General features: G+C 45.7%; 1 protein-coding gene and 1 pseudogene across 3 annotated transcripts in view; both read right to left on the bottom strand.

Moving 5' to 3' along the window:
- ACO2 (aconitase 2) overlaps positions 1-25809 on the bottom strand; it is a 49065-nt gene extending 23256 nt beyond the window's left edge. The window contains exons 1-2 of one of the 3 annotated variants that reach the window (XM_059886089.1): positions 7684-25809; positions 344-480 (exon numbers count right to left, since the gene is read on the bottom strand). In XM_059886089.1, the coding sequence (XP_059742072.1) occupies positions 344-417 (74 nt within the window). In that variant the 5' untranslated portion in view covers positions 418-480; positions 7684-25809. 3 annotated transcript variants of the gene reach the window in all.
- LOC112446877 (uncharacterized) lies at positions 4477-4593 on the bottom strand (annotated as a pseudogene).
- Positions 25810-26090: the final 281 nt, after the last annotated feature.

The following is a 26090-nucleotide window of genomic DNA, read 5'->3' as shown; positions in this document are numbered from 1 at the left end:
GAAATATAGTAATTCTGAAGTTCCTGGACCTGGCAGATCCCAGAGGAATGGCCCATGGCCAGTTGTCTGTTCTGGAAAGAGTAGCTGGGACGTTCAAGCCACAGCACCAAAGAAGGCCTGAGATCTCTAGGGCCCACATCTCCAGGCTTCTCCTTGGCAGAGAGGGCAGAAGGCCCACCAGTGATCTGAAACACCCTTCCGCAGCAGGGACCATTATGCCTTCAACGCCTAGATCCTGCCACCATCCTCCTCCGCCAAGCACCTCCTACACTGTCTGAGGGGCAGGAAACACCAGAAACACCAACCCCTCTAACGGTCTCCACAGCTCACCCTGCAGCCTTACCGTTTGCGGACAATGTTAATGTTCTTCTCGAGCAGGTCATAGCGGATGTACTCATTGGGTTCAAAGTGGCTCATGGCCACCTTGGCCCGTTGGCACAGGACTGAGGCCACATGGTACTGCCGCGCACCCAGGGCTTTCTGCAAGAAAGACAACAGCGACTGTCAGCAGAGTATTTAGGGCGCTGCACCCCAAGGGACGGCGCAGAATGGTGAAAAAAAGCATGGAATTATAGTGTCAAGAGCTGTTCGGTGACTGCAGCCTCAGTTTCCTCGCATGAGCACAGGAATGATATAGCAGCCACCAGGAACACAGCCTGTGGTAGGAGAAAGTGCAAGGGATTTACAGTCACAGTGGCTATTTATAGTCACAAAGTCGAGTTCTAGCCACCTGAGAAAACCCTCCATCATCTGAGGGCCAGAAGAGATGGGCCATGAGGGCACAAGCAGCTGTAGTGATCACACAGCTTCCACTGGGAAGGCAGACGAGAATGTGTGTGGAGACTCTCATTGAGCTCTAAAGCACCACCCAAATTGTACCTGCTGTCCTACCTGCTCTGTAGGTCCCTTGAGGGACTTTATTTGTCTTACTTATCTCTATCTGGACTACCTGGCACATTAGAGATTGAAAAACAGCTGAAGTGATGGAAAAATTAGTGAGGAAAACCTGCACATGAGCTTCGGATGTCTCCTCCTCCCTTGAAAGGGTGGTGGCTAACCCTGGGACGCGCAGCAGACTTACAGCTGGCCAGAATGTGGCACAATGATGCTACGGGGCCTCTGAGACCTGGCCATAAAAAGGATAACTTCCACCTGGCTCTCTTTGATTGCTCTAGGGCAAGACACCACTGCAATGAAAACATTTAGGCAGTCCTGAGAGAGGCCCACCTAGAGAGGAACTAGACCACCTGCCAAAACCCAGCATGACCTTGCTAGGCAGGTAAGCACACCATATGTAAGCAGGTGAAGCACTGCAGCCAAAGCACAAGCAGCAGATAACCAGGGGCTTGGCCAGCAATCTGGACTGCAATTTATTGAGTGAGTCAGAGCCAGAATAACCCGGCCAAGACGCTCCCAAATTCCCGGCCCACAGGAACTAGGAGTGAGAAATGTTTACTGTTGTTTTAATCCTCCAAATTTGGGAGAAACAACTTACTAATGCAGCAGCAGATGAATGACTGTTGAGTTCTCAGGTCTGTTAGTTCATTTTAAACCGGATGACACACTTCACAGGGTGCACTGTGACCAAGGGAATAAATGAACCCAATGAAGTGACGGAGGGAAGGAAGAGCAGGGCTCCGGGTCTAGCAGCTCACACCTTGGGCAAGGAAAAGGCAAGGCTCAGGCCACCGCCCCGGGTGCCCTTCTGTAAGTCACCCTTCTGTAAGAAACCCTGCTGACCTCAGCATCTGAACCACTACGCCTGCGTAGCGGCCACTCCCTGTTCAGGTCACCCAGTGAGGAGAGCAGACCCCATTAGGAAACAGCACCTCCCCCCACCCAGCACAGCAGGAGGGACCTCCCAATGCAGACTTCAGGTCCACTTGCCCTCCAGCTCAAAATCCACCAGGGACTCTACTCCCTGCCCTTCTTCTATTGGGTGAAGAACCCGCCAATCAAAGGGCTTTTTTTGGGCGGCGGGGGGCGGGGGGGGTGGTGGTGGTGTGGGCAGTACATCATGTGGGATCTTGGTCCCCTGACCATGGAGCAAACCATGTCCCCTGCAGGGGAAGCATGGAGTCCTGACCACTGGACAGCCAGAGAAGTCCCAAAGGACTTTCAGCAGTCTGTGCCAAGGAGGAATGTGGGACCCCACAGGGGCAGGTAATAATGCCAACTGGAAAAAAAGGACAAAACAGTATGTTCATGTAGAATATAACTTTGGGATTAAAAAAAAGGAGTATTAATGAGATGAGCCCCGTGCTAAGCACTCCACGCACATCATGTCCGTTGAGTCCTCACGGCCACCCGGTGAAGTGGCGCCGATAACGAGCCTGTTTCCAGTGAGGCGACTGAGGCCCTTGGGGAGTGACCGAGGCCACAGAGCAGCCACGAGGACCCAATCCAGCCTGACTGACCCACTTTTCGCTAATGCCCCAGGCCCTCCCCCGAAGATCTGCCCCTAAAATGGGGATCAACTCTACACTGTTAATAACAACTAAATCACCTACATGCTCCGTCCTTAATCATGATATGCTCTGCTTACCAACCACGTGCAAACGTCTGCTCCCAACTGCCAGCTGCCCAAGAGGACCTTCTGCTCTGAGGGACACGTCCTAGATCCTCACGGTCAAACATGGTAGCCGCCAACCACACGTGACTGAGGTGCGCCCAGTGTGGCTGGGGAGTGGAATTTTTTATCAACTTTAATTGCCACTCAGGTTTATATATTAATAAGGATGGAAAAAGTTTTTAGGAAGCCTGTTTATTAAGTCATTTCTTCTAAAAAGATATCTGCTGCTAAGTCGCTTCAGTCGTGTCTGACTCTGTGTGACACCATAGATGGCAGCCCACCAGGCTCCCCCGTCCCTGGGATTCTCCAGGCAAGAACACTGGAGCGGGTTGCCATTTCCTTCTCCAATGCATGAAAGTGAAAAGTGAAAGTGAAGTCGCTCAGTTGTGTCCGACCCTCAGTGACCCCATGCACTGCAGCCGACCAGGCTCCTCCGTCCATGGGATTTTCCAGGCAAGAGTACTGGAGTGGGGTGCCACTGCCTTCTCTGAAAAAGATATCTATATATTTTAAAATCTGGACCCTTTCCAACACCAGGAATTCATCATCCCACACAACCACCAATCCATTGTTGAAAATTTTCAAAATATTCTCCCAAAATATTCAGCCAAACTCGTTTCCTTGCACAATCTACTTTTTCAGTTGGGGGTCTGCCCTCTCAGACCATATGAAATAAACCCAACCTCTCTTCCTCAGGACATTGCTTCCCAGGCCTCAGATCCAAGAGAATCTCCTGAGATTGTTAAAAATATGTAATCCTGGGAATATCTTAGCAGTTAGGACTTTGGGGTTTTCACTGTGTGGGCCCCAGTTCAATTCCTAGTTGGGGGACTGAGATCCCCCAAGCCGTACGACATGGCCAACGACAACATAAACCCAAAGCTCAACCCAGATCAGCAACTCAGCTGAGGGTGGGGTCCTCCTCAGCTATGTAAAGACGGGATCTATCATATTGTCTGAATCTCCTCCTTGCTAGGCCAAAGGTAGCCCTGAGTGCTTCAACTCTTCCTTTACATGGTTCTGCAACAGCCTGACCATGCCCTGTGCTGAGGGCAAATGGACAGTCACCTCCTTTGTTACGATGGTGACAGCCAACCTTACTGCTGACACACACATCACTTCCTACCTCCTAACACTTCAGTGGACATCCTCCTAACTGACCACTCAAGCCACACTGTACTACTGACTTCGTTTTCTGTGCAGAGCTCTACCTTGATCTTTTTTTTTTTTTCCCCTTGAGGTTAATCTGTGCCCTTATTTGGCTGTACAATTTAACTACAGTAGCCTGCAAACTTTTTTGATCTAAAAGTACCTTTTATATCACTGTCCAACAAATACACAAACATATATAATACATATATGTATATAACAGTGAAACAAAAGTTTTGACAAAACGTCTATCCTAAGTCATTTTAAGGTTTTTCCTTTTTAACCAAGGATGAACCGTATAACACATCAAGGCCCCAGTTCATCTGAGGGTCCACTTTAATGAAGTGAACAGTGTTGTACATTCTGTGCATCTGGACAAAAATATGAGACGTCCATCCGCCATTACACTGTCACACTAAGTACTTATATCCACCACTATGTTGTCATACCAAGTATTTTCACTGCTCATAAAACCTTTGTACTGTGCATTCATCTCCCTTCTGCCCCCAAATTCCTAGCAACCACTGACCTTTTAATTGCCTCCACAGTTTTGCCTTTTGCAGAATACCATACAGTTGGAATCTATTTTTCTTCTTTTCCTTGAAAAGGGAGGTTCAAAGTCTTTAACCTCTCAGGGCCCACCCATGCATGGACCAGACAGGCTCTAGGTGGCAACCAATCACTGGAGCTTTCTAAGCGATACTGAGCCTTGTCCCACAGGTCCTGTCAGCAGCCACATGGAGGTACAGGGGGACACGTGTTGGGTGTTTGTTTACAGGGAGGTCACAAGCTTTGTGCCCCTTGTCACAATAACCCAGATTCCTGTTTGGTGTGTTATAAATATATCTTAACCTTGACTTAATTTCAGCACCGGTTTCTGTCCACCTCCAGCACCTTGTGGTCTACAGGAGTTCGGGTCAGTCACCCCAGGTCTGATAGGCAGGCCTTCCCAGTGGACGTCAGCCACACCCAGTAGGCACAACTCTCAGGCTGTTCATTCAATCTCAGTGCAGTTGTGACCCATTCCAGGTCAGGCTCCCCAGGGTGGATGTTTGGTCAGGCCAACCTATTTAGTGACACTCCCCAGGTCTTCAACCCACAATAATAACCACCACCTGACTGAAATGTCACTAAGCCATCACTTATGTTTCGTGGTTAGGGACAGCCTGACTGACCTGTCAATTGTCCTACCGAAATCAACACTTACACTCACTGTTTTACTAATCTACTGACTGCAACAAAAAAGTAAAAGGATGTTATTAGCTTGGCTGTAAGATTGTAAGCAATTCACTCTGTTCCTCCAGGCCTTAGCTTTTCAAAGGGTGAAACCTCAGCCGTGCTCCCTGCTTCAGAGCTGAGCTGAGAGGTTTGAAGTGTATGAAGTGTCACGTGTAACTCTGAAGAGGCTGACCTCAAGGGCAAAGACACCATGTATCATTCATTCACAGACCACGTATCTCTCACATGTAAAATGAACACCAGGCTATGGGTGATCTTGGAATAAAAATAAGAACAGGGACATTCCTGGCAGTCCAGAGGCTAAGACTCCTAGCTCCCAATGAAGGAGACCTGGGTTTGATCCCTGGTCAGGGAACAAGATCTCCCTTGCAAGGATGATCAAAGATCCCACGTGCAGCAGCAAAGACTCAACACAGCCAAGTAAATAAAAAAATAAATATCAAAATAAATGAAAAAAAAAAAAAAAAAAACAGCCATTACTTATTTGGTACCTGCTCTATGCCACGAGGCATTTTCTGTCTCTGATTTTGTGCAAGATGATTGTTATTCCTGTCTTACAGATGTGGAAACTGAAGGTCAAAGAGGTTAAGTCACAAGTCCGACACGTGATAAGCAGTGAATCCAGGAGGCAAGCACCGGCCTGTTTAAGATGAGCCAATTCCCCTGGATTCTGCTGCCCTCTTGCCCCACAGAACCTATCCTTTCCCATTTGAAGGCAGCCTGGTGTGATGGTTCAGATAGAAGACCTATAGTCAGACCGCCCAATTCAGCACCACCAACCTGCTGTGACTCTGGATAAGTTACTCAGCCTCACCAAGCTTTAGCTTCCCCGTAAAGAAAATGGGAGATAAATGTTGGCATTAACATTAAATTAAACAATCCAAGTGCTTGGCACAGAGTGTGTTCATAGAATATGTGCTCATTATATTCTTTTCCTTCATGGAGGAGACAGACACAAAATTAGATAAGGTTGTGCTCCTTTTCTGGATTCTGGTGGAAGAGGTATGCCTCTTATTTTGCTTACTGCAAACAGCTTTTGGTTGATCAGCATTTTTCAGAAGCCTTAGCTCATGTGGACCTTTGACATTCCTGACCCTCTTCTGTCTGTCTTAGTACTCCAGCTGTCTTAGTATTTCTCCTTAGTTATTTGCCCTCCTTCCAACTCTGGCCAAGACATTCTGAAAATCTAAGCTGAGGTCTATAGGTACATGTCTCTCCTTCAGACAACTTGCAATTTGTTAGAATTTGCCTTGGAAAGTCTCCCATCCTTCTGAAATCCCTTCTACTTATGGGGTCCTGGCAGTGAGACCTCATCGATTTGGTCTCTGAGAACTCAGAATTTGCTCTCCTCCAGGGCACTAAACACACTGAACCTCCTTACCCAGTACAAAGCCTAAAGGGCTCTGCCACTGGGCCTTTGCACATGTTGTTTCTTCTGCTTAGAAAGCTCTGTCCATCCCTTCCCAATCTGCCCTTCATGTAGGTAATTCCCATTCATCCTTCAAGTTCCAAACTAACTTCATTTTCTTAGGGAAACTTCTTGAACGCTCAGTTCAAGCAGAGCCTCCTCTCATACATGCCCATTTACTACTTTCTAACATTCATTTGTGAGACGCTATCTGTCTCCACTACTCTGTAAGATCCACTAAGGGACAGACTGTCTCTGTGTCTTCATAATAAAATTCCCCATATGACTGAACACCAGGTCTGAAACACAGGAGGTGTTACATAAACATTGGTTAATTAAACCAAAGGACTTTTTTTTTTTTAACTTTACCAACCAGTTCTTCCTTATTGAAAAAGGTTGAATACAGAGCAAGTTTGGTTACCTTGTAACAGCAAACAGTTAAGACAAATTAATAATTTACCAGTCTCAGATGCTTTTGGTTAGATTGTAAACAGGCTGAACATTTGTGAAAGACAATTAGGCACTACCTATTAAAATGTGAAATGTTTCTATCTTATGACTAACTTTTCTTCTTCTTCCAGGAAGCTATCTCATAAAAATACTCATTTAAAAGAGCACAGAGACTGGCAGGAACATTCTCTACATCACTGTTTCTAAAAGAACAACCTAATTGTACAAAAATAGGGCACTGACTGAATAAATTCTGTCTACCCATGAAGGAGAGCCATTCTACAGCTGTTTAAAAAGAACAAGGTGATGGTGGTGGTCTTACAACATTGTGGATGTAGTTAATGCCACTGGACACTTGAAAATGTCAAATTTTATATGTATTTTACCATAATTTTAAAAAGGAAGGAAGTAGATCTACCTTTATTGGCAGGAAAAAAAATTCCATGACATGAGGTGAAAATAACTGGCAAAATAGTACTATGGTATGGGCCCATTTCTGTATAATAATAGTAATTAACAAATGTAAATATGCTCAGAAAAAAAAAAAACTGGTAAGATCTGCTTAGACTGTTCACAGCAATTATCTGTAGAGATTAGAATTATGGGCACTTTTATGTTCTAGGCTAAGTATTTCCAAATGCTACACTTGTGAGCTCCTTTTGTAATCAGGGGGAAAAATGGACAAGACAAATCAATGCAGAAAAAGCATGTTTACTGTAGTAGAGCATACACAGCAAGATCAGTGAGGTGCATCTGGACAACAATCAAAAGCATGCTAGTTTTTTAAAATGTGCAAACCCTTTGTTTCAGCAAGTTAACTTACAGGAATTTATCATTACTAAGGAAAAGGGGGGAAAAAACGTACCTTCACGCTACAGGGACCTGGTCACCACCACCTTAACCAGAGGCCAAAGAGCGTCAGCAACAGCAAGACCGCCTCACGCATGTGCCTTCCGCTCAGACGGCACCACCTGGGAAGAGTCCCTGCCAACAAATATTCAACTGAACCGAAGACTACACCCAGAGTGTGGACAGTCTACAAGAAACTGGCCTGGTCTCCTCCCGAAGTCAATGTCATAGAGGAAAACGGGGTGCGTGTGTGGGGGTGGGCAGGAGTTGGGAGGGACTGTTCTAGGTTAAGAGAGACTACAAAAGCCACGTCAATACAGTGCAATTTTTTTTTTATTATTATTAGATTTTGATGTGGAAAGAGAAAGAAACCAAAGACACTTTTGGGAGAAGTAAAGAAAGCAAATAAGGCAAAATGTTGGTAACTTTTGACTCTGGACGGTAGGTATATGGGTATTCTTTGTACTATTTTCTATATTTCCTTATGTGTAAAAAGTCATGACAAAAAAAAATCTTTTAAATAAGGCATCAAGAACAGTTAAATCCATGTGCTAGATATAACGGCCTAAATTTCCTTCTTGGTTTTTCTGTATTTTCCAAGTTTTCCACAAAAGACTCATTTTATAATACTTCTTATAATTAGAAAGAATGTAGCCAGCATTAGTTTTTAATTAAATCAGAACCAAAGAAATACTCTTATAGACTGCTTGCAAGCAAACTATTGATAATTCAATCTTTTCATAAAGTAGTTTGTCAGTAAGATGCCCATGGGCTCATCTATACGTTTGATCCAATAATTCTGTAGCTGAGACTCAATCCTCAAGAAATAATTCTAAATATATAAAGGCAATGAACATTATAAAAAACTGTTTGGGTTAAGATGGAAAATTATTTTCTCCTATAATTCCCCAAATTTGTATCAAGGTGATACTGTTTTCAGACGGTGTAGAAAAAAACCAAAGTTCCCTAGTACCATTATACTTCTGTCCCTGAACCTCAATTCTGAAACCCAACATTTGGGGAAGGTACCAAGCTCAGAGTGCCCACCCCGTGGGTCACTTCCCTGTGTGTGGTCTGGTGGACAGTGCGATCCCCCAGGTGACAGGAGGCGGTGGGGACCAAGAAGGAACACTCGAGGGGTGGGAATCCAGAGATCTGGCCTCAGAGTGGGGTCACAATGTCCCCTTGGATAAAAAGCCCAGACTTTCTGTGCCTTCTTTTTTCCATTTCTATAAAATGGGAGAAGTAGATTATTCTGGATGCCTCAAAATCACCTGGGAGATTTCACAGACATGGTGCCGAGACCCTACGGGCTCCCAGACCGCTCAATCAGAGTCATCGGAGGCGGAACCTAAGCACCAGTAAGACAGCTGGGTCTTGGAACCACTGGACTAGATGCTCTCTAGAGTGCGTTCTCTATAGCTCAGAGAGTCTATAAATACTCTTCCCCAGCAAGCGGGCTCTCAGCTAAACCCAGTAATTCCCCAAAGGCCTAGGGGAAAGCATAGCAACGTCACAACAGATTTATCTGCATCAAGGAAGAAGACCCCCAGGGTTCAGGTCTTTCTGGAGCAGCCACAGCCTTCGCCCTTCGTTCACAGACATGCCATTGTGCACACATCAAATGCAACCCAGTATAGTGTCACAGAAAGCAAGCCAGATTCAGAACACGTCACTGATGACTAGTTCCCTGCCTGGTCAAACTATTTTAAAATAATTATTAAATAGGGAGAATAATCCTGTCATTTAACAATGAACATATTCCTAGATGCCAAAAACTGTCTCTGAGTGGTTTCCAAACTTCAAGGCCCGCGAACAAAATTCTTTGTGGTAAACACACCAGGCTGTTGCTAGGAGGCAACTGGCAGCCTGTCGCTTGGGGTGGGGTGGGGTAGGGTCATTATCTCTGCACACCTGTACGCTGTTTGCTACAAACTCCTGAAGAGAACTTAGTTGTACCACACTGGACTCTAGAACACCACAATGCTCTCCCTCCAGACCAGAGGTTGGTGGGATACGACAGACATGGAAACAGTGTGGTGGTGTCAGAGTAGCTGTTGTACGCGTGAGGTACACGGGTCAGTGAAGTTAGGAAAATATGGACGGTGAAGTGAAAAGGATGCTGAGCCCTCCTCGGGGTCAAACAAGATCATGTTCGGTTTTAAATAAAAAACACTGGCTACAGATGCAAAAGCCAAACAGAGAGAATGAATGATTTGCTCCACATCAAATGCCATTCGTGGAGAGTCGTCAGGGAAGGAAGAAGTCATTCAAAGTCCGCTGTAGTATCCTAGCAACATCCAAATACTGGCCACAAGATGTTCTGGGCTAAAAGGACCCTTGCAGAGAGGACTTTCCAGTTTTGACTAAAAACACGCAGGCACACACAAAATACACTTTATGGTGTGATCCAGCAGCAGGTACTTGACAGCGCGTGTAACTCAAAAGTTTCACACCTGCCATGTGCAATGTATACTGATAATTTTTATTCTCTAATTATCTTCAATGTGGTAAAGTACACATGCACACGTAAGATTTACCACTGTAACTGTTAAATGTGCAACTCAGTGTGCAACCATCACCACAGTCTCGTTCCAGAACTTCTCCACCACCCAAAGCGAGCGGCTGTTCCTCTTTCCACCCTCCCTGTCCCAGCAGCTGGCAGTTACTGATCTGCTGTTTCTACGGATTTGTCTATTGCACATATTTCATACAAACAAAATCATACAATAGGTGGCCTTCTGGGTCAGGCTTTTTCCATTTAGCTTTCTGTATTATTTTTTTGAAAGTAACTTGCACCCCATTAATTTCATGATCCAGTAACAGGTCAATATAGGCAGTTTGAAAACACTTCCTTAATGCAGCCTTTTTGGCACCAGAGACAGGTTCGTGGAAGACAATTTTTCCACAGGATAGTTTAGGGATGACTCAAATGCATTACATTTATTGTGAACTTTATTTCTATTATTATTACATCAGTTCCACCTCAGATCATTAGGCATTAGATCTCTGAGGTTGGGGACCCCTTTCAATTAAAAATATCAAGTTATGCCGATGGATGTCAACGAGACTTACTACGGTCATCATTTTGCAATACACACATACCTATAATCATGTTGTATACATGAAACTATCAGAAACTATTAGAAAGTTGTATGCAAATGGTAACTCAAATTTTTAAAACGTTACTTACAAACATCAAAGCCAAACAACGAGGAGCTGCCACCACAGGCGTTTGCATCCCCAGGCTCTCTGCAGCATTCTACCTCCTGCACCAGTGGCCCCCACCTCAACCCACCCACTTGGTGCCTGTCCACACACAAACATCCACCAGGAAAATGGGATAAATGAAGACGACGGAGCAAGTTGTTTATTTTTTCAGTCAAATTTATTACACTTAAACACGTCCCTTGTTGACCCTTCCCGTATCTTTGATGTTAAAAAGGTCCTTTAAAGAAATAATGGCGACAGTAGAGGGTGATTTGATGGGCTTTTTGGTTTGGTTTGCTGTTGTTTTGGTGTCCTTACTTTAAAAAATTTAAAACCTGTAACCTTAGGTTGATCCCTTCAATTCCATGTATACACTTTGGTGCCCCCTATCATGCAACTTTCCCAGAACAAAACTGTCTTTGGGGGACACCGGAGAAGTAAGATACAAGGAGGAGGAAAAAGCTAGGTTTTAATATTACCCCTATTATCTCAGCAGCAGCCAGAAATTTGAGAAATGATAAGCAGGGTTGACGCTGGTGAAAAACATCTATCTTCACTGTCATTCTCCCTGTCTCCCCTCCCTCCTACCACCAAAGCTTACCATCTGTTTACCCATTCTGCCCATCTGTCAACCAGTTAGAGTGATTATGGGTGCCAGGCACTGTTCCAGGCACTGAGGATACAACAATGAATAAAATGTTTCAGTACTCCCTGCCCTCTTGGGACTGACATTCCGGGAGGTTAAGGGAGGAGGGGAGACAGTCAAGTAGAGACAGAGACACAAGTAAAATCTCAGTCATATATTAATAAGTATCATAAGAGAGAAGGAAGCAGAAGCAATGGGAGAGTGAACCAGGGAAGTGGGGAGAGGTGCAATTCAAAGGAGGATAGTTAGGAAGGGCTTCAGTGAGAAGGTGACATTCCAACGATAGGATCTGCTCACAAACTGGCCAAGAAAGCATGACAGCAAAGTCAATAATACCACTGAGGTTTTGGGCCTGAATAACTGGAAAAATGGAGCTGTTATACACTGAAATCGGGAAGGTAACAGGAAGAGCTGGCTTGGGGTGAGCCTGGGAGTCTGCCTGTCTGACCCCCAAGTGGAGAGGTCAAGTAGGCAGCTGGATTCTCATTTTGGGTCCCTTCCCTCTAGAACTAGGCCAATAAATGGTCCATGTGGAAGCAGATTATCAGAACCCAAGGTGACCCCAGATCACCAAGTATCTTTTATTCACTTGATAGATGAAGAGTGTCCCAGGTCACACATACCTAGTTTATAGCAGTTTGGGGATTTCCCTGGCAGTCCAGTAGTTAAGACTTCAACTTCTAATGTAGGAGGTGCAAGTCTGATCCCTGATTGGGGAATTAAGATCCTACGTACTGCATGGCACAGCAAAACAAACAAACAAAAACATCCAGCAGTTTGGAGCAGAACTCAAGTCACTTAATTCACAAGTTATTACTTTTTCTACCATACTACCTCCCTAATTAAAACTGAAGTAGTACTAATTCATTAAACACGTATTTATACAGCCTCAGACTTTGGGCTGGGCTTCCCTGGTGGCTCAAACAGTAAAGAAGACGCCTGCAATGCAGGAGACCTGGGTTTGATCCCTGGGTTGGGAAGATCCCCTGAAGAAGGGCATGGCAACCCACTCCAATATTCTTGCCTGGAGAATCCCCATGGACAGAGGAGCCCAGTGGGCTACAGTCCATGGCGTTGCAAAGAGTCAGACACGACTGAAGCGACTAAGCACAAGCACAAGACTTTGCTATGGTGCTTGGATTAATAAGATAAACAAGATAAGACATAGTCCCTCCCACTGGCGAGCTTACAGTTTGGTGGAGAAGACAGATACCAAGTCAGATACCACTCATGAGACCATGGAAGCAATGATCCAAGCACTGTGAAAGAAAGGTGATGCAGCTACAACACTCTAACAGCATAAAGCTGGAGAACCCAATCTAGGTGGGGGAAAGGCTTTTTCCAAGACAGTGATCTTTCATCTGAGAACTGAAACATGACTAGGAGCTAGTCAAGCAAACAAAGTGTGGTTTAGGAGAAGGAATTCGGGCAACCTGGCAGGCAGAGAGAACAGCAGGTGCAAATTCCCCTTGGCAGGGAAGCACTTGGTGGTTGAAAAAAGAGAAAGCCAGCTTGGCTGGAGCAAAGTGAGCAAAGGGCAGTGGAAATGTCAGAAAATAGAGCTAAGAGGTAAAGTGGAGCCAGGTACTGTAAAGGACCTTGGAGATCTATGAGAAAAGCCCCCAGCAACCCTGAACTAAAGCTTGTCTGTGTCTTGGTGGAATACCTGGTGAAACATCTCGGAACACCAGAGGACAGAAGGCTTCTAAAGGAGCTGTGAAGTCTTCTCCCACCTGACTCCTTACCTCCCTGGGAGGCAGTCATGAGACAGTTTCTCCTCGCCTCCCAGATTCTGATGAGGTATAGAGCTTTCTGCCCTGGACTCTTTGGACTAGAACTGCAGAATACAGAGCCGTTCAGTGGTGCCAGGGCCGCCACGACTGTCGGTTCAGTGCTCAGTTCCTTGCGTTCCGGTGCGGCCCTTTTCAGTGTATGCGACTAGAGCCCAGGGACCTGGCACCTTCAGCTTGTTCTTCTCCTCATTCTGTATCTTAAGTAATGAACTGTCTGAATATGAAAGGGGTTCACTGCACCTTTACTGATCAAGCAGCCAGGCCTTGATCTCTTCTTATAAGTATGTGTGGACTTTACAGTACAACATGTTAAACGTTTAACTTGATCCTAAAAGTAACGGGAAGCCACTGAAGCAGGATTATATCTGCCTTAAAAAAATAAAAAGTCATTGTGGCTGCCATGTAGATAATGCACTCAAGGGGGGCCAAAGCAGAACAGGTTGACAGTGGCTTATCATGTAACCTACCTACCTCCCATGAGCACATTTGTATTTTCACACTTGAGCATCTATCCTGTGCCAGTCAGTAGGACACAGATACCAAGAAGAGTAAGACAGTCCCTACACTTATGTAGCCTGGCCACAATCAGCATGTCAGTGCACCCACTGTGACCTGCAGGAAGGAGGAAACACACACAGGGGCAGGAGTATAGCAGAGGGAACAGTGAACTCTCCCCGGGCAAGCCTGCACTGAGCAGGGCCGTGGAGGATAAACAAGGGTTTGCAAGGCACTCGGAGGACAGTCAGTATGTACGATGATACAGAATCGTCAAGCGAAGCGAGGAGGAGCTAGAAACCACTCAGAATGGCGAGAGGCAAAAGACAAGCAGGAGGTGGCAGAAGGTCAGGCCAGACACCCAGCAGGGCCGAGGAGGCTCAATTAAGACCTGCGGCTTACTTACCCCGTGAAAAGAATTTAGATACAGCTCAAAGGCCCAGCTCCTCCATTTACTAGCTGTGCACTGTCAAGCCAAGGGTTCACCTTCGAACCCAGTTTTCTTTTTTGAAGTTTTTATTGGGGTAGCAGTCACGTACAGATGTGAGAGTTAGACCATGAAGAACTGATGCTTTCGAATTGTGGTGCTGGATAAGACTCTTAGGAGAGTCCCTTGGACAAGAGATCAAGCTAGTCAATCCTAAAGGAAATCAACCTTGAATATTCATTGGAAGGTCGACTGCAGAAGCTGAAGCTCCAATACTTGGCCACCTGATGTGATGAGCTGACTCACTGGAAAAGACCCTGACGCTGGGAGAGACGGAAGGCTATTTATTAAATAGCTTTTACTAGAGTTTTTCCTCCCATTTAAAAAAGTAGGACATGTTTCTTGGAAAAAATTTAGAAAATCTTATAACTCCTTGAAGATCATCCAGAAATACCTACCACCACCACCCCTTGACCAGACTCCCTGGCCTGATACCAGGTACCCTGTGGAATTCAATACTCGGTGATTCCCAGAAGGGCACTAAACACCAGTCCACGCTGAATCCACATCTCCTCACAGCCCCTAGCACCAGGGTACCCACTGAACCCAAACTGAACAGGTGTCAGAGCTGAAATGTCTAAGCAAAGACAATGGCAACAATAATAATTACTAGTAGCAGCAGTAAGGGTTATGTGCATGAACAGCCCTAGTGTATATGGGCCCCACTTAACAGACGAGGAACTTGAGGGCTGGAGGAGGACAGTAACTCACCCAAGGTCTTGCAGATACGCCAACATTCAAAGGCAGCCTGGCTCTAAGCCTAAACACTGAAACCTCCAAGTGCCAAGTGAACCCTGGCAACTTTAAGTACTGAGTTGGACACAAATGAATTAAAGAAATCAAATAACATCAAAATCCCTGGAGGGTGAAATTATGGACAGTTTTTTGTATTTAGGTAATCTGAACCTTTAACACCGTACATAAATTTTAGAATCAGAAGAAAGTCTAAAGAAATATAAATTATAAATACATTATTATTAAACATTTTTGATTACAAAACTTCAGAAACTTTACAAGGAAATCTATCAAAACGTTAACAGTAGTTATCTCTGGGTGGGGTGGGTTATCTCTGGGTATTATGAATAATTATAGGTAATTTTTACGGTATTCTTTATACTTCTGTATTTTCCAAGCTTCCTAAATAGGTATCTTTATAAATAAGGGGGAAAAAAGGTAAGAAATTAATTCTACCTTAAAAATAGCTATTACTGAGTCTTATTGTGGCTGGAGGATAAGTAGTCTAGATCAGTAGTATCATTTAAAGAAGGAAGATGACTTGGGCATATTAAAAACTTATTGGGGTTTTGTCTTTGTTTTCTCAATCCAAAAGTAAAACATAATGCTTGGTTCAACCTGGCCCCATGGTCATTCCAGTGATCATCCACTGGCCATCCACTCAGATGTCACAACAATTAGGAAATGGGAAAATTTTTTCCCCATACTTGGGAGTCCAAGTCCCAGGCCATGTGAAATTCTCATGAGTAAGTACCAGGCCCTTATCTAGAACAGATACTTCTACTAAGCCCTCAGCCTCCATTTTCTCAGGAACTAGGAAGTCGAGGGCAGCCTCAAGGCAGAAAACCTCTTCAGCAACCTCTACAGAGCCTGGATTCAACATGATTATTCTAGGGAGCTCATATGCTTACAGAAAGCCTATTCCACTACTAGACAGCTGTTAACAACCAATGCTTCCCACGCTGAACTGAAACCCACCTCCTTCCTATCAGGCAACGGAAACCGGGGCTCAAATCCCAGCTCTGTCCCCGACAAGTGGCGTAAGGCTGCGTGGTTTTGTTGAACCCCTCTAACGCTGCAGGGGTTATTGAAGGAGAGCACCCATGTGAAAGCAGCCAGCCCAGTCACCGACACACTTCCTAGCCCTGTCCTTTGGAACCAGATCAAATGAGCTTAGTCACTCCTCCACGCTTCAGCCCTTCAAATCACTGAAAACCATGACTGTGTCTTCTCCATTCTAAGCACTCTAGTGTTTCCTTGCTACAAAACTCCATCCACTTGGGTGGGAGTCTCCCCTCAGGGTGACCATAAAGCCCTCAGATCTGTTTTGGAGTAAACAGCAACAGCTGACCCACTGCTCCAGGGCAGTGTCTCTTCTAACCCTTGCTGGACAGAGCTCAGCCTCCCTAAATGCCCTGAAGATGCAGAGGTTCAGTGACAGCAAGTGGCCTGCCCAAGGTCACATGGCTGGGAACCTGCTGAGCCGTGCCCTTCTCACCATGCTTACAGAGTGTCTCCCAACCTCTGCTCAGGCCCGGCAGCCAGGTGGGCTCAGTCCTCCATGGGGGCTCAGTGTCTCTGGTGGAATCTGGCTTCTTGGTCTGACCGTGCCCTCTCCTCTGCTGGCTGGGATATGAATCTCCAGGGCTCCCAGGGGCGAGGGAGGCTCTCCTGATCTTGTGCTTAACTGACACAGAACAAACTCTGAAGGAAGGACTATAACCAAAGTGGACCCGCCAGGGAATCAGGTAAGAAATAAAATGAAACAAAACCAACAGAACTGTGAGGCAGGACCACAAAGGTTATCTTAGGTCACCTTCCCAACAACTGGGCCAAGTAGGAGTGTCAGGTCATTGTGTCTTCTGTTTTAAAGAGAAAACAGACTCCGACAGGTGAGAAAGTAAACTGCACTAAAATGTAAGCTCTACAAGGGCAGAAGACTTGTCTCATTTGGTCACCACGACAGACTCAGAGTTTAGGACATAGAGTCCAGGACACCAGTGCTGGATGATGAGATGGATGAAGGCAGAACCATGATTTGAACACAGGCTCCTCATCTTGCTTTCCAATTCAAGTTGTGAGTGTCTCTGGCAGAGGCTGTGTTGAGCCTCCGTGCCTGTTCACAGAGCCAAAGCATGGGGCAGGCTGGCTGGGCCAGTCTGACCTCCGTCCACACTCTGAAGCACGCCACACACCAGCGCTGCCTCAGAGAACCATGTGTCAGAGGGCGCTACAGCTCAGAGCAAGCGGAGGAGAAGGTGGCTGAGCTGTCCAAACTGGCCGGGATCCTGGAGCAGCCTGGTCTCTGAAGGCAGCTGCTTCACCAAGAGACAGGGAAGTCGCCGGCCCCATTCTGGCCTGTCAAGTCTCACTGCAGCAACACTGCAGCCCGTGTCTAGCCACAGGGAAGGCATCCGCTCTAGAGCTGGAGGGGCCTGGCCCAGAACCTCAGCTCCCCCAGCTCTGGGACCTCAGACCAGAGTCTTCACTTCTCTGAGCCTCTGTTTCCTTTTCTGTAGAACTGGTGTAAAACAGTAGAGATTTTGTGAGGATTAGAAACAATGTGTGTGCTAAGTCGCTTCCCTCACGTCTGTCTCTTTGCAACCCTACGGACTGTAGCCCACCAGGCTCCGCTGTCCATGGGATTCTCCAGGAAAGAATACTGGAGTGGGTTGCCGTGCCCTCCTCCAGGGGATCTTCCTGACCCAGGAATTGAACCCACGTCTCTCATATCTCCTGCACTGACAGGCGGAGGCTTTACCACTAGCACCACCTGGTAAGCCCAGAAACAATGTATTGTTTGTAAACATAGAGGGGAAAAAAAAAGTGTGGAATGAAAATACAAAATTCCTATCAGTGGTTGCCTCTGTGAACAGGAACTGGGAGAAGGAAAGAGAGTTTTAAACGTAGTCTTCTTTAAGGAAAAAATATATGGAAAACACAGAGCTCGGCAGCTGGGTTCCTGGCAGGCATTCAATAAATGTAAGCTGCTGTTCATCATTTCTCCTGGGAGGAGATGCTGCCTCTCACATACCTCCTACCTACATGTTGAGAAAGAACCATGAGCTGCAGTTTCCGACCATGCCCTCTGCCCCCTCCCAGCTGTCAAAGCAGGTCCCTCCCAGCCCCAGAGCAGGTCCCAAGCACCAGGACAGCACATCTCAGAATTGAAAAGGTCTCATCTATCCACTCATTCTGCCCCTGAATGCCTGGGAGACCCTTTCTGGCAGTGGGGAACACACTACCGCGTGAGGCCACCCATTTCACCAGCAAGATGACCTCAAGGTCTCAGGAAGGGAAAGACTCCTGGTTCCTCTGACCATAACCCTCAATGGCTTTTAGCCTCACAGCTCTTAGCAACCAGCTCTTCCTGGCAGGGAAGCCTCAGGTGAGGCTCTGTCTAGGTGAGCAATGCAGGAATGCACGTCAGTCAGCACCTTCCTTAAGAAGCGTGATCTCTCCACATCTCTGCTTCCTCAAGAAGGGTGATCTCTCCACATCTCTCCTGCTTCTAAAAACTGTCTCCCACTCCTGGCAGAAGAATGTCTGGCAACCCTCCTAAGACTCCCAAGCTATAACAACTCCCTCCTGTCCCTAGGCAATCAGTGAGCTTGGTTGCTATGCAACAGGCAGGCACAAAAGTGATGCAGTCCTTTTCAGAGGCTTGGGAAGGGGGCAGGGAGCCATTCTATCCAAGACACAGCCTCTAAATGGGGTCCAAGGCAGTAGGGGTTCCTTTAAGAAGTCAGTTGATAGACTCACTCATCTGCCTAATTCTCCTTTGCTGGTGTCTGAAGCAGACTCCAGGCACACCATGAACTGCATATAAATTCTGAGCCCTGGTCTGGCCCCCACCGCCCATCCTGAGGCAATAGCTTCCTCCGAAAGCTCGACAGGCAGCCTGTGAGGCTGACCCACAGCTCTGGGCCCTCCCTCTCAAGCTCTGCTGGTATTTGGGGCAGAAGGCAACCATGGCCTCAAACATCTCCACATCCCAACAGGACATGGAGCCAACCGAACTGTGTCCCCTCCATCTAGCCTACTCTCCAGAGATCCAGTTTCTACTTGCTATACTCAGGGGAGTCCTCTAGGAAAACAGTTTGACCAAAGGGTAAAAACCCTGAGTTCTGCAGTCAAACAAGCCTGCAGTCAAAATCTGAGGCAGCTGCATACTAGTCGTGACCTTGGGCAGGCCATTTAACCAACTGGGGTCTGTTTAACTGTTTCACTTCTCCAGCCCTCCTTTCCTTGGCCACATACAAAGATTTAAAACTAGTTAATTTCTGAAACTCTGCAAGGCTAACGACACCTACATCTTAGGTTGTTGTGAAGGTCAAGTGAGGCAGCGCTTGTCCAACAAGACCTAGTTCAGTGACGAGTACAGCAGGGCTGACAGCTCAGTATGGGTATCTTCTGAACGCCAAGGGTGCGGTGGGGCAGACCGAGCATGCCATCACTCATGCAAGTAGGGCGGGCGGCCTGGACTTAGCTCCACCCAGCACACCCCCTCCCCTCCTCGCTTCAGCGCAATGTATTACAGTTACCAAGATGTGGTTTCTTCCTCACCAGCACAGAAGCTCTTTCACAGGCCGGGCCTTTTAAATAAGTTCTGTAGTTCTCTCAGTGAGCAGTGACAACAGTAACAGCAATGTCTAGCTGAAGGTGAAGTGCCCAGCAACAGAGCACTGAAGTGTAGGCTGAAGGAGCTCCTGAGGCCTCTCTGGTCCCCCCACAACCGGCCACAGAATTAAAGCTCCCACTGAGAAACTGTCTCAAGTACTGCAGGGTGAAAGCAGAAATGCTCCTAACTGGGCCTAAATTCCCCAAGGAACCTCGTATTTATTGATGGAAATACTGCAAATGTTATTCTAGAGCTTGCCTTCTCAATGCTGGCCTTCAACTTAGAAAATTAAAAAACAGGAAGCCATGGGTTCATTTGCTCCTCTTCTCCCAACTCTCTTAGAGCCGTACCCAAAAGGTATTCCTGCACTAGCACTACACACCCAGTATCCACGGCCATTACAGAAGGAACAAGCAGCTTCACTAGAGCCACTCTTTTTTATTTTTCAGGCGGTACCACACAGCGTGCAGGATCTTAGTTCCCGGACCAGGGATGGAACACGGGCCCAGAGCAGTGAAAGCACAGAGTCTTGACCACTGGACCGCCAAGGAAGTCCCAAGACTCTCTTTAAACATATGAGTTGAAGATAAACGCTGGGCAATGGAGGCTGTAGACCATCTGGAGGGGTGGAGACACAGACTAACTCTCACCAAGTGCCCATATATCCTGTGTCAGATTTCCCCCACTTTATACACACAGTCCCACCTAATACTCACAATCGTCCAGAGACAGAAGGTACAGTGTCCATTTTATAGATGAAGAAACTGAGGCTCCAGAACTTAGCTCTTTTTCCCAGGGCCACACAGCAACGTTGCTGCCTTTTCCTTTGACCCAAGCTTTGCACAATGAATCCAAGAAAAAATCATTCTCCCTGCCTTTTCGGATCCACTAAATAAAGAAGAGCTTCCACAGGTTCATTCTAGAATAGTTTAAGAAAAAAAAAAAAATCTGTCCTTTGTCTCAATATTAGAAAAGGTCTATTTTTAAAATAACATTAGAAACTATTCACACATTTTTATAGTCCATAGAGTTTAAAGAACCTTCCAAATATTACCAGGTCTTCAGCACCATTCTAAAAATGGACTGTAGTCTACCTGGCTCCTCTGTGCACAGAATTCTCCAGGCAGGAATACAGGAGTGGGTTGCCATTTCCTTCTCCCGGGGATCATCCTGACCCAAGGATCGAACCTGGGTCTCTTGCATTGCAGGTGGATTCTTTACCATTTGAACCACCAGGGAAGACCACGTGTTTAAAGAGCTTTCCAAACATTACTAGGTCTTCAGGAGCCTTCTCAACTGGAAGGTGGCTATGAACTGTCCCACTCTGCAGATGTGCAACCAGAGCGCTAGAGGGCTGAGGCCTCGCTTGAAGCCACATGGTGAGAAGGGCTTAGAGGAGCCTCCTGAGATTCCTGGTATCCCATGTGCTGCCTTTTCTCGTTTTATTTTTGTTAAAAAAATTGTTTTCTCTTGGTTTTATTGATATAATTGACATAGCTGTGTAGGTTTTAAGGTGTACAGCATAATGATTTTACTTACACGATGAAATAATTACCACATTAAGTTTAGTGAACATCCATCAACCTCATTTAGACACAAAATCAAATAAGTGGAAAAATATCTTTTTTCTTTGTGACGAGAACTCTTAGAATTTACTCTCTTGGCAACTTTCATATGTAACATACAGTAGTATTAATTATATTTACCAGGTACATTACATCCCTAGTACTTAGTCATAACTATAAAACTTTGCACCTTTTGACAAATTTCATCCAATTCCCCCCTGCCCCCCTCACCCAATGCAGCTGCCCTGCAGTCCCTCCCCTTCTACATGCTGAGGGGCGCAGAGCCCACCACTGCCTTCCAAACTACATGCTGGGAAAACAAGGGGTGTCAAAGAACACCAGGGCTGATGAAGACACATACAGCCTGAATGATCCCTCTCAATTACAAATCAAATCCTGTCACTTCACCATTTAAAATCTTCCAGTGGATTTTCATTACACTTGGAGTAAAACCCAATTTCCTTACCAGATCCAACAGGACCCTGGCTCCTGCCACTTGCTCAGCCCTCCCTCGCATCACCTCAGCCACACTGGCCTTATTTCTTATCCTCAGACCCATCTCAGGTGCTTTGCACATACTGCTCCTTCCCCTCCTACTTTGGGCCCTTCCCCAAATCCTGAAGGGTTGTCTTATCATTTAAGTACCAGTTCAAATGCTACCTCTTCTGAGAAGCCTTCCCCAACCACTCCAGTCAAAAGCTATGCCACATCCTCACCTCTACTCTCTCGACCACACTATCCTTATCTTTGTTGTCTTACTTCACAGCTAAATTTTCTTGTCCACTTGTTTGTCTCCCCAGAACTACAATACAAGCTCCACTATTCCTGTTGATTATTACTCTCTCAGTGTCTAGAAGAGAGATAGGGACATAGTTAAGCGTTCAATAAACGTTTTAGGAACAGGCTGTTCAAAAGGCAATGGTGTACTCCCCTCATCCTCATACTCACTCTGCCCAAATTTCAGATTGGAAGTTTACTCATCTGTTCATTCATTCACTTAATTCAAACCAACAACGAACTACTGGTCACCTGAGAAGGTACCACAGTGAATAGGGAACCAGAATGATCTATTTCCCAATTCAAAGCAAGATTTTTTTTTTAATGTGGCACTTTACAGAGGCACTTTTAACATTTGCAAATGTGTCTGATTTCTTTGTAGTTAACAGACTCTTCAGATTTATATGCAAGAAGTTACATAACTTCCGCAAGGTCACATGGTAAGAACTCAGCATCCCGGTATCTCAAGGCAAAACCAAAGACCTAAAATGTATCTGGAAGTGTCCAACCCCTTTTATTTTCTATCCATGGTCATTTACATGAAAGTTAATTTTATTTTATTTTTTAATATTTATTTATTTGGGTGTGCCGAATCTTAGTTGCAGTGTGGGATCTAGTTCCCAGACCAGGTATTGAACTCAGGGTCCCTGCATTGGGAGCATGGAGTCCCAGCCATTGGACCACCAAGGAAGTCCCTGAAAGTTCATTTTAAAAACTGGAGAGTAGATACAGTTTTTCAAAAACTTCACCTCCATTTTCTTCACTTTATTTCTATCTTCCTACCTGGTAGCAGGTATCAAATGACACAACACTTTGTGGAGCACTGTTCTCTGGTTATGGACCATTAATGGTGCCCTGGGTGACAGGCTGAGTGTTGATGGCAAAGGGAAGCAGTGGTATGGTGCAGGTGCTGGGACCTCAGGCTTGTGAGTCAGAAAGTACCAGATTCAAACCACATCCACTAACAACTAGTGATAAGGCCCTAGACAAGTTTATTTTAATTTAATGAACAAACACTTATATAGCTCTTTTAGATGGAAGCAGGGTTCTAAGTGGGCTTCCCTGGTGGCTCAGAGGTTAAAGTGTCCGCCTGGAATGCAGGAGACCTGGGTTTGATCCCTGGGTTGGGAAGATCCCCTGAAGAAGTAAATGACAACCCACTCCAGTACTATTGCCTGGAGAATCCCATGGAGGGAGGAGCCTGGTGGGCTACAGTCCATGGGGTCGCAAAGAGTCAGACACGACTGAGCGACTTCAGGACACGACGACAAGGGTTCTAAGTACTTTGCAACTATGATTACTAGATAAGTCAGATATACTATTATCCCTATCTTACAGGTGAGGAAACAGGCACAGAGAGGTGAAGTAACTTGCCCAAAGCCACAGCTAGTGCATATCAGAGTCAGCATTAAAGTAAGACATTGGATGCCAGAATCTATGCTCTCAGCCATTACACTGTGTTTCTGCTCTACTCCTATTTCTTCATCTATAAGACAGGGCTAATAAATCTGCAATATCTCACAGGGTCATGCGAGGCTACTGGCACACAGTTAAGTTCAATGTTAGCTGCTCTTAGTGGTAGTAGTAATTGCCATCACCTTTGGTCCAGTCAAGGTTCAATCAAGGTCTGCCCAAAATACTTCAGCTGAGAAAGATCTCCAAGATCCTCTGCAGCAGAATACGTTAGAATAAGTGGAAGTTCCATGAGAACAGAATTATCTGCTCTTTCTGCTTCTCGTTGTATCCAGAGGAAGCAGAGGGTACTCAGTTAATATGTGGTAAATAAACTGAGTGCATGGACAGGGTTCTGTCACACAACAACTAAGGTAGTACCATCACTTCTCAAATGTAGCTGAACATAAAAGAGGTAAATTTACAAAGTTTTTAGACAACAGTGGAAGCTGGCCATTACTTAAGACAGCCTGGCTATTAGCAGACAGTGTGGTATAATGCTGCTCATTCATCTTAGCTAAATGCAGTCTCAAGGTCTTGGAGTGTCTGTCTATAAAAGAGGAAGCTGGACGACATGATGATCATAAACAAATACATTCTTGCTCATTGCTTTGTAACAATTATTATAACAATATGAATGGAAGCTGATCACCAAGTACTCGATAAATGTTTTTCAATGAACACAATTTCCAAATGACAGATGAAGAAATTGGGATTCCGTTTCCAAGTTCAAGGTCACTTGGATGGGTTAGCATATGGGTTAACTTGGAAGAGTCCAGCTCTCTTCCTATGCATGTCTAATGCTCATGCTTTCCATGATTCTTTTTCGGTTAAAAAATACTGTGATATCAGTTGTCTCTTCCAAGCTCAATAAATCTAATAATTTACCTTATCAAATAACCTTGTATAACTTCACTAGATCATGTGACAGTAGGATCAAGAAGAAACAACTATTCCACATTGCTAACCTGGAGAATCAAAGCATCTAAAGAGAGAATTAATTAGGCCAAATCCCCTGTTTCTGCCAGAACTGAGACCCCATAAGTATAAATAAGATAAATGATGACTTCACTTTAAATGGTTTAAATTTAAGCAATATGACTTAATAAATAACTTCTGGTAACACAAAACTTTTTGAGGGTACAGTACCTTACCTTCTTCAAACCTGTAAGTATAGTTGGCTACTTGATCCAAAGTAGATGCACAGGTTAAATGTAAAAAGTTGCATAAATGTCCACAAATGCTTGCTTCCTTTATTTTTATTAAAATACACGCTTGACATTGAACCTTTGTGTGTAACACCACCTTCCTAGGATTGTCAAGTTAAGACTGAAAAAGCCATCTGGCAGTCACAGTCAATTTTCTAGATGGTTCATAACAGGATTGTCAAGGTCAAACTGTTGATTCTTTTACCTTCCCATCTAGTAATTGAAAAGCAACGAAAGTGGGCTCAATATACTTCGTTCTGGTACTCTCACAAATACAAACATCAGCTCCAGGATCACACTCTGGTTCAAAAAGTTCTGAGGGCAGGGTGACACGAACAGCGGGGTAGTAGGGCAGATGCTGAGGCCACAGCACTTGGGTAACACTCAAGAGAGAGCAGGAACTTTTACCTAGCAGTTTCATCACCTATCAAATGAGAATAATCATCCTACCAAATGATCATATAAATTAAGTGATATGACGAGGAATGGTCTTGCAATCTGTGCAAAGGTGAGAGACTACTGTTATCATTACTAATTACTACAGCTGGGGACGGAAGGTCCCCTAGAACTCTTGGCTGTTATGTTCTGCAGGATTCCCTCAAGATCGAATATAGTTTTTTTCCTCCAGACTTAGGGTTTGACAACGACTGATGCACTTGGCTAGCGAGTCTCCGCCGCTGAGAGATGAGAAGTGAGGCCTTCGGGTTCTGGGCCTAGCGAGCTCAACAACCACCGCGCCCCCCCAGTCACCTTGTCCTCACCTTGAGGAACAGAAAACGAAACTCTATGGGGTAGAAAGTGAGGTCCACGAAAACGAGAAAGAGGTGACTCCACTCTTCACCTAGATGCTGCTTCTAAGACCCAAGCTTCCAGCTGGGCGGGGACAGAGCAGAGAGAGCTGACAGAGCCAGGGACGCCTTGACCTCGGGCGCCGGAGGAGCGAGCGTGGGTGCTGGGCCCGCGACAGGGACAGGTACACGAAAAGCCGGCCGGAGGTCGGGCCTGCCTCGTCTTGCCTCGCCCACAGCCGCAAGCACAGGAGGAGGCACCCCGCCCCCGCGAACCCAGGGGGCCCTCAGTTCGCTCACCTGCAGCCGGGACACCAGTAGGCTGTAAGGCGCCATTTTGTGCACTGACAAAGATGAGGTCGCTTGAAAGTGACGTACCACTCAGAGTATTTAAAGCCTTCGGGATGTGGGCGTGGCCTGAAGAGAAACGCGACCTCGTGAAGGCTGGGCCTCCGTCGAGGCGCCTACTCCTGCGAGCGCCTTGGGCGGAGTTCCCGTGTGAGGACTCGAAAGGGGAGAGGAAAAAACTATATAAAAACACTTAAGGAAGTAAATACGGGGCACAGAGATGTCTTATCGAAGTGCACACTTCAACTTTGCACTTTGAAATTTGCTTCTTCCATTCAAGTCCTGGAAAGGTTGTGAT

The sequence above is a fragment of the Bos taurus genome, chromosome 5 (assembly GCF_002263795.3).
Source record: "Bos taurus isolate L1 Dominette 01449 registration number 42190680 breed Hereford chromosome 5, ARS-UCD2.0, whole genome shotgun sequence".
Lineage (NCBI taxonomy): Eukaryota > Metazoa > Chordata > Mammalia > Artiodactyla > Bovidae > Bos > Bos taurus.
Note: the sequence above shows the minus strand (reverse complement) of the source record. Positions and strands in the feature narration are given on the sequence as shown.